Consider the following 12,367-nt stretch of genomic DNA (forward strand, 5'->3'; position numbering starts at 1 on the left):
ATATTTCTTGAAACTGGAGATAAGACATCCCTTCTACTTTTTCCATATGCAGGCCTTAATTCCTAAGGCCAAAAGCAAGAAAAGGGTAAACAGAAGGAGGAACAGCAACATCCTGCCTTCTCAGAAGTCTAACTAAAAATCTACACCCTCTCTAAATGTTCTCCTTTATATAGAAGTCTTATAAGAAGCAACCATCACAGCAGCCCACATGGGGGAGCTGTAATCCATTTGGAATGCATTGACTTTACCAACATTAAAGTCATATTTAATTCACATTAAGAAATTATCACTGCCCCTGAGGAAGAAAAATAAAATACAAAATAGAGTGGGGTAGATTTTAAAAAAGAGCGCGATCGCGTACTTTTGTTCGCGCAGCAGGCGCAAACAAAAGTACGCTGGATTTTATAAGATACGCGCATAGCCGCGCGTATCTTATAAAATCCTGGATCGGCGCGCTCAAGGCTGCCGATTTTGGACTGTGGACTGCTGGCGCGCCGTCATCTGACCCGGGGGCTGGTCCGGAGGCCTTGACCATGCTCCCGGGCCGGCGCCATGCCCCCGGTCCCGCCCCCGAAACGCCGCTTCATTCGGCCCCGCCCCTGACACGCCCCCGACACGCCCCCTTTAAAAACCCCCGGGACTTACGCTCGTCCCGGGGCTCTGCGCGCGCCAGCGGCCTATGCAAAATAGGCACGCCGGCGCGCGAGGGCCCTGCTCGCGTAAATCCGGGTGGATTTACGCGAGCAGGGCATTTAAAATCCGCCTGTGTATGCTCAATATGGTATCAAGACCAATGATTAAAAACATTCCGTGAACGTTCTGATGCTTTGGTGTGTTTAACTGTTGGTGAACTATAGCATCTCAGTAAATACATTTTGATTCACTCTTTTTATGAAGGTCTCTAAGTGCATCTTTTCATGGATCGAATTTATGCCTGTCTGCTTTTGTTGTTTGTGAAGATTACTTTGTAACCCTGGCAATTTTTAAAGTTTAAGTCTTCGAGCTTTTGCCTTTTGAAAATTGGGTCATGCATTGGCAAGTAAAAAGTATGTGCAGTTTGAATACTGCCAGGTCAGCATGGAACCTTAAAGCATGCTGTACATTGTTTTTCTCTTTGTTTTTAAAACTTCAAACACTTTCCAATGGAATTAGAATACAATGATGCAACCAACTATCTCTGATCAGATATGAATAATGTCACTGAGCCAGCTGTTGTTACAGTAGTCAATGTCATCATAAAAGCTCCCTAAAAAATAGCTGTATTTTTGTAGGTCATCCAACTCTGCCTAGGAGGCAATATGTTTGCTTTCTAGCATATTGTGAAAGTGGAAATCAATATTTGCTTTATGATATTCTCGAAACATTTACAACAAGGAAATCTGACTTTGACAGCCCATTATCTTCTGCCTATTTCGATTAGTTTGTGATTTTATCTGAGCCTATGCTATTAGAATTTAAGGTGCTATATACCACAAGAAGACAGGATTTTGCAGTTTCACTACAAATGATTTTTGAAGGATGATAATATATTTTAATACAGGCTTCCAAAGATTTGTTTTCAAGTTCTAATTTCAAGTAGTAAAGTTACTTTACAAGTAGCAAATGTATACTGCTAATGCAAGCAAGCAAGGAAGCACAGAGACCTTTCCGTTTCCGCCAACAGCTGGCTATAAATCTAGAGTTTGCTTTTCTATTTTCTAATATAGCCTCTGGTTTTATATCACTTTCTATCTTAGAATCTTTTACAGTAATTTTATTATCAAATAAATGCTTGAGTTCTGTATTGAATGTAGTATTCTGATTTTCACTCACGTTTCTTCTTGTATTAGAGACACTAGGACAAATGCATCTTCCAGTTAGGTCAGCTATCCAGTTAGATTAATGAGCTAGAAATATTTTCATAGTTTGGTCAAGAATAACATTTAGAAGACAATCATGAAAATTGCCCTCCTATATGCATACTTTTACCCACATATTTCTGAGATGTTCCTGGGGACATAATTAGATCAGGGGAGGGAACCTTGGAGGTAATTTTCAAAGGAGTTACACATGTAAATGTAACATACTATTGTAGAGGAAAGACTAAGGAGGTTAGGACTTTTCAGCTTGGAGACGGCTGAGGGGGGATATGATAGAGGTGTTTAAAATCATGAGAGGTCTAGAACGGGTAGATGTGAATCGGTTATTTACTCCTTTGTATAATAGAAAGACTATGGGGCACTCCATGAAGTTAGCATGGGGCACATTTAAAACTAATCAGAGAAAGTTCTTTTTCACTCAACGCACAATTAAACTCTGGAATTTATTGCCAAGGGGATGTGGTTAGTGCAGTTAGTGTAGCTGGGTTTAAAAAAGGATTGGATAAGTTCTTGGAGGAGAAGTCCATTACCTGCTATTAATTAAGCTGACTTAGAAAATAGCCACTGCTATTACTAGCATCAGTAGCATGGGATAGACTTAGTTTTTGGGTACTTGCCAGGTTCTTATGGCCTGGATTGGCCACTGTTGGAAACAGGATGCTGGGCTTGATGGACCCTTGGTCTGACCCAGTATGGCATGTTCTTATGTAGCAAATTTTAAAAGCCCATTTACAAACTTAGGGGTAGATTTTCAAAGGGGTACGCGTGTACGATATGCGCGTACCCCTCAAAAACCTACCCCAAACCCCCCCCTGCGCGCGCCGAGCCTATTTGCATAGGCTCGGCGGCGCGTGCAAGCCCCGGGACGCGTGTAAGTCCTGGGGCTTGCATGGAGGGGCGTGTCGGGAGGCGGGCCGCTAGTGACGCGGCATTTCGGGGGCGTGGTGCCGGCTCGTGGGCGTGGTCAAGGCCTCCGGACCAGCCCCCGGGTCGGGTGATGGCGCGCCAGCAGCTTGCTTGCGCGCGCAGATTTACGCCTGCTTTCCGCAGGCGTAAATCTGCCAACAAAGGTAGGGGGGGATTTAGATAGGGCCGGGGGGGTGGGTTAGGTAGGGGAAGGGAGGGGAAGGAGAGGGGAGGCAGAAGGAAAGTTCCCTCCAAGGCCGCTCCGATTTCGGAGCGGCCTCGGAGGGAACAGGCAGCGCGCGCTGGGCTCGGCACGCGCAGGTTGCACAAATGTGCATCCCCTTGCGCGCGCTGACCTCGGATTTTATAAGCTACGCGCGTATCTTATAAAATCCAGCGTTTTTTTGTTCACGCCTGGTGCACGAACAAAAGTACGCGCGCGCGGAAATTTATAAAATCTACCCCATAAAGTGCACTTATGCCAGTAAAACCTATAGACAATTCAGTGGCATATATAGTAGCAATTTTCTAAAGTCCACTTACATGGGTAAGGTCTCATGTGTAAAACCCAGTGTCAAGAGTGCAAATCCTTTTGAAAATTAACCCCAGTGTGAGTGAGTAGTTTTGGACTTTAAAAACCACATGCTTATACTTTTGCCTAGAAAAATTACCTGCAGCAAAAGCAGGTGCTAATCTCTGCCGGTACATTTTCCTGCAGCAATAATCAAAAGAAAACCTCATGCATTGCCCCTAATTCTGCAGGTAAAAACTATTTATTTATGTATTTAAGGTTTTTTATATACCGACATTCGTATGCACATCATGCCGGTTTACACAGTATTTACAGCAATGTAGGTAGTTTAATTATTGTCCCCTTAGTATATTGTACATCAATACAAGAGTTCTTTGCGTTTTATTTTTAGATAGCTAATCAAATTATACAGAAATCTACTTCATTTTCATGGGTCTACAGTGGAAAGAGAATACTACAGTTTGAAATACCTGTATAACTTGAGTGTCACAGTTCCATAAACAGTGGCATAACCTAGAAGACGAACCCATCTTAGAAGAATACATCGAAATGTGCTTGGTTCAAAATATAAAATGATAACCTATAGGGGAGAAGAAGAGACAAGAAGGAGGGGGAAGATAAGAAAGACAAATTCAATACAACCTTGAAATTAAATTAAGTGGAACATGTTTATGTACAAGTCCAAGTATTACAGACAGAGCATGGACTATTTTTATGCTTTATATTTTATTGAACTCTGAGGTTTCATAGAGTCAACCATTTCAATCAGTCAGCCATCTTGTATAGCTCAAGAGCATGATTTTCTTTAAAGGTCAAATGAATACCAGCTAAATGGAAGAGCCATGGAAAGTAGTGTACTATAAACCCCTTTGTGGAGATGCTTTTCTTTCATTGATGAACATGGAAAAAGACTTAACAATAATTGCTTCAGATGTACTTTGACAGAAAGGTACAACTAAAATGTAGCACGATCAGTGATATAACATTGTAGAAGTTGTGGTCTAACAGAGCAATGGGAAGAGAAGCAGGGAAACTAGGGTTCAAATCCCAAGTCCTCCACAAATACACCTTGTGACCTTGAGCAAGTAAATTTATCTGCTATTGCCTCAAGTACACTCTTTGAGGTCAATATACTAAATTGCTCAAAAAATTTGTAAAATGATCATGCACGTACAAAAGTGTGAGTGTTTTGCATTTAACTTTTTGAAAAAAATTGCAAAAAATGTTGTAAAAGTGGGCTTCACAGAAGTAATCTTTTGCTCTTAGTCCACTATGCATGAAAGTTTATTGAAATTGCTGTTATGTTTGCTGGCTCGTGGGACAACTGAGCGAGCCAGCACACACACTTCTGAATGCCACCGAGGTCACCATTCCTCTTTGTGGTAGGAGGCCACCAATCCACGCCTACCCGGCCTCTCTCTAGGCATTCACGTGCCATACCTCCTGCCTCTTGAAGGTCCCACAGCAGGAGGGTGCTGGCGGCTCCACTTGACGATGTCATTCCTCTAGTCCTATTTAAGGTCACAACAGTCTGTATTTCCTCAGCTCAGCAAATGGGTCCCTCGTATCATTCAGCTTGCATCCAGCCTTGCCTTCAGCCTTGTCTCATCGAGCCTGCTTTCAGCCTTGTCTCATCCAGCTTGCCTATCAGCCCTTCCCTGTCTCTGACTCCTCACCTTGTCTGTGCATCTGCCCTTGTCTTTGGAATCTTGCTGTGCCTTGTCCTCTCTGTTCCCCTGTGTCATGTCTGACCTGGTCAGTCTCTCCCTGGTTCTGACCAAAGCCTTGAAATTTGACATGTCCCTTGCGTGTCGCCTAGACCTGACCCTAGTCTTGAACTTTGAGCACACCTTGTCAGCCGCCTAACCTAGACTCTTAGACCTTCTCTGGAACCGAAGCCTGGCCCCGCTGCTGCATTAGTTCCATTTAACATAATGGCTTCAGATGATTGGCTAACCCCATTTGTTATGTCATATTTTTCTATTAGATTTACTTTATACTGTTGATATATAAAATAAAATGTTCTTGCTATTTCGGAAGTTATCTGGGGAAGCCCTTTTTGTTTCGGAAACAGTTTCCCATTGTGCTGTATCAATTATATTTCAAAGTCAGAAGCCAAAAATGAGGGACAGTATCTGCTCATCACATTTTTAATTCAAAAGAACGATGTGCTTGAACATTTTATTTCAGCTGCTAAAGTCTGTATATAGAAAATCATAAAGCACCACACAGCCAATTCAACCTTTTTGTAGGTATCTATCATGAATACTGCTGTTCTGTCTCCACAATGTATCTATATGTTTCTTTATTACACTGGCTCCATTTATTATCTTGTGATATTACATAGCTTAGATTTTCTGCAGAGATTTTAAGCCCTTTCCAGATTGGTTATTGTTTGAATGTTTCTGAACTTCCTATTGGATCTGCTCCTGTTTTACTCTCTTTCTTCTTCCTTTTCCTATTGGTCACTTGACTTAAAGCATCTGGGACTGTTTTACTGTCTAATGTAATAAACCATTAGATGGTGCTCTTACTCTCTGCAATCAACACATGCACACCATATGAATAGCAATTTATAATTTATTGCAACAACTGATAATGCATAATGAGAATAATAATAATGTGTAATGATAATAATGATTACAAAAATATAATAGACACTAAATAAATAAATAAGAAACAAGAGTGTATATGTTTTAAACTTGTGGGAAATTGAGAAGTGTTTCCCAGGATGGAGGCACAAAGCCACAGGGACTCCAGCCTTTTCTAATGCAGATAAAACTTTATTCAAATTACAGCACTTCAACACAATAGAATAACTGCCTATCTCTGCAGTATACTTCCCACTCCCTGGGCTTTGGCTCAGCATAGATTTATAGGAACTGCCTCTCCAGAGAGGAAGGGGCCTCCTGAACCCAGCTGGGCTTACACTCTTATGCTCCCCAGCTAGTCCCACCCTCAGGCCTCTCCCCTACCCCACAGGGTCCCGCCCACAGAGCTCTCTTCCTCTGTGGGATTTAAGGTGGACCAGACATCTAGTCTGGTCCTGCACATGCAACAAGGGGGAAAACAAGGTCGCTCCTTTATAGATTCTGATCCCAAAGAGTTAGTTAATAGGGAAACTTAACAAAGATTGGAATAAGGGTGACAGAAGGGGGTGAGAATATGACTTCTTGAAGGAAAAACATTCCATCAGTCCCAGCTTCTATCTAGAGCTCAAAATATATAAGTCCATGGAAAATCGTCCAGGTCACCCCACATAGTCATAAGAATATAAGAAATTGCCATGCTGGGTCAGACCAAGGGTCCATCAAGCCCAGCAACCTGTTGCCAACAGAGGCCAAACCAGGCCACAATTACCCAAACATTAAGAAGATCCCATGCTACTGATGCCAGTAATATCAGAGACCATTCCCTAAGTCAATTTCTCCTCCAAGAACTTATCCAAACCTTTTTTAAACCTAGCTACACAAACTGCACTAATCACATCCTCTGGTACCAAATTCCAAGCTTAATTGTGTGTGAATTTTCTCCAATTTGTCTTAAATGAGCTACTTGCTAACTTCATGGAATGTCTCTAAGTCCTTCTATTATCTGAAAGTGTAAATAACTGATTCACATCTACTCGTTCAAGACCTCTCATAATTTTAAGGACCTCTATCATATCCCACCGTCAGCCATCTCGTCTCCAAGCTGAACAGCCCTAATCTCTTCAGCCTTTCCTCATAGGAGAGCTATTCCATCCCCTTTAACATTTTGGTCGCCCTTCTTTGTACTTTCCCCATCGCAACTATATCTTTTTTGAGATGCAGTGACCAGAATTGTACACAGTATTCAAGGTGCGGTCTTACCATGGAGCGATACAGAGGCATTATGACATTTTCCGTTTTATTCACCATTCCCTTCCTAATAATTCCTAACCTTCTGTTTGCTTTTTTGACTGCTGCAGCACATTGAGCTAATGATTTCAAATATTATCCACTATGATGCCTAGATCTTTTTCCTGGGTAGTAGCTCCTAATATGGAACCTAACATCGTGTAACTACAGCAAGGGTTATTTTTCCCTATATTCAACACCTTGCACTTGTTCACATTAAATTTCATCTGCCATTTGGATGCCTAATCTTCCAGTCTCAAAAGGTCCTCCTGCAATGCATCACAATCCGCTTGTGATTTAGCTACTCTGAATAATTTTGTATCTGCAAATTTGATAACCTCACTCGTAATATTCCTTTCTAGATCATTTAAAAATATATTGAAAAGCACTGGTCCAAGAACAGATCTCTGTTTACCCTTTTCCACTGAGAAAATTGACTATTTTTTTTTTATTTTTTATTTCTAAATATTTTACAATAATTAAACAAAGAATACACTTTGTAATAAATACGGTTACAATGGTAACAATAAATATTTTTAAGAAACCTAATCAAGATTTCTAAGAGATACATTTACATGACTCCTCATCATTGCAATTGAACCTTGATAAAGTAATTAAGGGGGGGGGGGGTAATTTCCAACTTATTGAGGAGGTAAAGATGAAAAGCTTAAGGAAAATATCACAGAAGGCGATCCAATACAATCTTTTTTAATATCCCATTTCTAATCTGTTCTGTCCTCTGCTAGCTAGGAATTGTTTCAAATGATCAGGGATAAAAAAAGACAAAGGTGTTGTTAGACATCTTTATAATACAGCGACACGGGTATCGGAGTAAGAACTTCGCCCCTATCGCTATTTCATCAGGTTTTAATAGCAAAAACTCTTTTCGTCTAGTTTGAGTGTGTCTGGCTAGGTCTGGAAACAGACAAACTTTTTGACCATGAAATAGAGCATTCAAATTTTTGAAATAAGCTTTCATAATGAGAACAAAATCCTATTCTGAGTAACAAGAAAGAAACAATACAGCTCTGTCCACAACTTTCAAATCAGAATTCTCCAGATATTGGGTCAAATTAAGGAATTCTGGGTTCATCTCTCCTCTCTATAGAGTAGAAACAACTCTCTGGGACAGAAAGTTTATCTTTTTAAAGGTTGGTATCTTTTCTTCTTGGAGTTTTAGAACCTCTTTAACATATCTTCTCAATGTAAGCAAAGGCAATTCACCCATTATCTTTGGAAAGTTCAAGATTCTAATATTTAAATGTCTTAAATGGTTTTCGACCGCTTCCAGTCTTCGCGATAAGATGGCGTTTTCGCGGGCAAGGCCCCCAGTAGTTTCCTGCACATTTTTTACATCTTGTTTTATTGTTTCCACTGTTTGCATTTGTTGTTGTGAAGCCAAACAATCATCTTTTATCATTAAATCAAATTTCTTTTCAACATTTCCAACCCGAAGTATCTGTTCCCGTAGCAGTTTAGACATACCTGCCATGAACTCCCAAAGGGAGGCCTTTGTCACCACCTCTGGTCTGGAAAAATCTTCATGCTGCACGCTGGATGTTCCAAGGAGACCTCCTCGTGCACCTTCCTCCTCCGCTGTGCGTACAGGGCTTCCAAACGCCCCTCCACTCACGGGGTTCGGGCGCAACCGGTCTTGACTTTTTTTTTTTAATTTTATTTTTATTCAGCTTTTAGAATATTATAACATTACATTATAAATTTGAATACAGGCATTTAAAGCAATTACATAATTCTGTAATAACCACTACAATGAAATAAATTGCCTGTTCTTATTATAGGAAATCCACAAGCTATTTATGGCAGAAATCAAGCGGTCCATCAGATATAAACTATACTGTTTATCCAAAAGAAAAGAGAGTACACCGAGTCTTAACTGAGTACATGCACCGCTAATCTGTGCTAACTGGGGTATGGGAGCTCAAGAACTTCTGGAGCTGAGATACTTCATAAAAAACATACTTGTGGTTTGAAAAAAAGATCTCACATCGACAAGGAAACTTTACAATCATTTTAGCAGCAATTGCTTCTACGTCAGATCTAAGGTTCAAGAAACTTTTCCTTCTGGTGTGCGTTGACCTAGACAGATCCGGGTATATCCAAATCTTTTGTCCTAAAAATAATTGGTGTCTCTGTTTCAAAAATAATCTTAGAACAGAGTCCCTATCAGTTGTAAAAACAAAGGATACTAACATAGTGGCCCTTGTTTTTATTTCCGTATCAGTTGATATCTCTAAAACCTCAGAGACACCAATTGAATTATCAGTTACTCCTTGTTCCTCTAAGTTACCAGGAACAGGTTTTACTGGAAAATAATAATTATTATTGAAGTTATTGGTAAATTCTTTTCTTGCATCTTCAAAACATTCACTAGATATCTATTAAACATTTCCTTAGCTGATGTTAACCTAATCATTGGAAAATTTAGAACCCTGAGATTCAAGTATTTAATTGAATTTTCCAGATATTCAATTTTCTTATCATTTATCAACTCAGATCTAACATATTTTTGTTGAAATACCTCCACTTGTTCTAAACGTTTTTCAGTTTTTGTTATACTTGTTTTATTCAGTGTTACTAAATTTTCTAAGCAAGAAAAACTCTGCTGTGTTCAACCAATATTTTGAGTCAGATCCACAATTGCTTTCTCAAGAGACTTTATATGGCTGCCCACAGTACCCCCATAGTTATCTCTGGCATTTCAGATGGAAGAATTGTATTCAGCTCCTGCTTGGGCCCCCCCCCCCCAGGATTGCTGTCCATTCATTCCTGTAGCTAGTACCGGCAATATTGATTTTCCATGGCTATTTGCCCCCAATAAAGAGTCACACTGTTCCTGGTTTAACTGCACATGTGGTGAGGGAGTGTTAGGAGCTCCGGGGCTAAGCGAGATTGTTTCAGCCTGTAGTACTGGCTCCTGCTCCAAGTCAGATACCACTGCGGCCCTGTCCTCCGGATTCATTCCCAGTGTTGGAGCAAAGAACATAGATATTCTAGGTTGTAAGAGCACTGGATCAGGAGTAGATGTTAATATTTCCCTGATCCTAGCCTTTCTTTTGGTGTGGGGCATACCTCGATAAGATTAACCCCCACCTCAGGATATAGGTATTTTTTTAAGGTATAGAGTATGAACTATCTTTGCCTCTGACTCTCACTTTACAAGTTGATAGCTTGTGGGGGCTAAGGAAAATTTTCAATATAGAGGTATATGTTTAAGGAAATCAGTACCTTGTATACAGAGTCCTCTGCTTCATCCAAGTCATAGGAAGAAATCTTCAAGATCAAAAGTAAATTCTTCAATTTTATTGTTTTCAGTCAAAGCCACGCGCCTGGCTTAGGCACGAGCCGGTGTCGATTGCGCGCCGCAGGAAGGGCCGGGTTTAAAGCCCTTCCTACTCCTCCCTGGTGACGTCAGAGGTGCATGTCCAGCCCTCCGGGGCAAATGTTCTGCCCCCAATAGCCCAGCTGAGGCAGAAGAGGCAGCAAAGAAAGTTAAAGCAGCAAAACTCCTTCGCAGAAATGGGGAATTTGAAACAGGCAAACTTTTTCAAAGGTAAATGGTAGTTTCCTGAGCCCAGCTCGAAAATTGACTATTTAATCCTACTCTCTGGTTCCTGTCTTTTAACCAGTTTGTAATCCACGAAAGGACATCGCCTCCTATCCCATTACTTTTTAGTTTTCTTAGAAGCCTCTCATGAGGGACTTTGTCAAATGCCTTCTGAAAATCCAAATACACTACATCTACTGGCTCACCTATATCTACATATTTATTAAACCCTTCAAAAACATGAAGCAGATTTGTGAGGCAAGACTTCCCTTGGGTAAATCCATGCTGTGTTCCTTTAAACCATGTCTTTCTATATGCTCTACGATTTTGATCTTTAGAATAGTTTCCACTATTTTTCCAGGCACTGAAGTCAGGCTCACTGGTCTATAGTTACCCGGATCTCCCCTGGAGCCCTTTTTAAATATTGGAGTTACATTGGCCACCCTCCAGTCTTCTGGTACAATGAATGATTTTAATGATAGGTTATACATTTTAAGTAATAGTTCAGAAATTTCATTTTTTAGTTCCTTCAGAACCCTAGGATGCATACCATCCAGTCCAGGTGATTTTCAACTCTTTAGTTTGTCAATCTGGTCTACTACATCTTCCAGGTTCACAGTGATTTGGTTCAGTTTATCTGACTCATCACCCTCACAAACCATCTCCGGAACTGGTATCTCCCCAACATCCTCATTAGTAAATACAGAAGCAAAGTCTCAGGCACTGGGTCATTACTTGAGCCCCCTTTCAAAACAAGTGGACTCTTTTTTGAGACGGAATGTCCCTCACACCAGATCCTACATCAGGGACTCCACGCACCTCATTTAGATACTAAACACTGTCACTAGTTGTGAGCAGTCTTATATACTAACGACTACATATATACAAGCATTGTATATCAATGTACCTCAAGAAGTTGCGGTGGGTATGATTGGGAGTGTCTTGAGGGGTAAGGAATTACCAGAGAAATAATGGGTCTTCATCACAGTTATGGCACATATTGCCCTAATGAAATTTAATGTGAGGATAGAGGCATGGTAGCCTGCATTAGAAGCATCTTGCTTCTGTGGGGAGCGCAGTTAAGAGCATCCTTGTTCTGCAGGCAGTACAGAATATTGGTTACAACTAGCGGTCCCCAACAACAAGCAGTATCTTTATTGTGGAGTGGGTGATGCACAGACACAGGGCATTCATGCATTGTGTATTACTAAATGCATGCAAGCATGTATGTGTTTTCCATGTAGCACTATACTTATACATTTGCGGATGGAGATTGGTTACCCCTGCAGCAACCTACAGCATATTTTGAGCAACATGCTAGCATTACCAAGTTAGGGTACTTGGCAGTAAAGACCCTTTTCTGCTAAGGGCAGTGTTGATGGATGGGGATATGGCTGCAGCAAGGTTAGTGGGGAACTCACAGCAAGCGAGGTATCACTTCCGTGGGCTTGTGATGGGTTTGACCATGTCCTAAGGGTGCACAGCAAGTGCTATATTGAAGGCTGGCTAGGCAGAGAATACCCAGTGAGTATGTTTGCTACTACATTGCATCGGCAGTACATACCCAGCAGGTATTACTGCTACTAAGCTGCATGAGTGGGTGAGACTGTAGATGAATTGCTTGCCA

At 41.0% G+C, this 12,367-nt stretch overlaps 1 protein-coding gene across 1 annotated transcript in view; it reads right to left on the reverse strand.

Moving 5' to 3' along the window:
- GPR158 (G protein-coupled receptor 158) overlaps window positions 1–12,367 on the reverse strand; it is a 654,347-nt gene that overhangs the window by 115,364 nt on the left and 526,616 nt on the right. Inside the window, 1 exon segment of the mRNA XM_029587041.1 lies at window positions 3,768–3,877. Within this exon segment, the coding sequence (XP_029442901.1) occupies window positions 3,768–3,877 (110 nt within the window).

This window comes from Rhinatrema bivittatum, chromosome 2, assembly GCF_901001135.1.
Source record: "Rhinatrema bivittatum chromosome 2, aRhiBiv1.1, whole genome shotgun sequence".
Classification (NCBI taxonomy): domain Eukaryota; kingdom Metazoa; phylum Chordata; class Amphibia; order Gymnophiona; family Rhinatrematidae; genus Rhinatrema; species Rhinatrema bivittatum.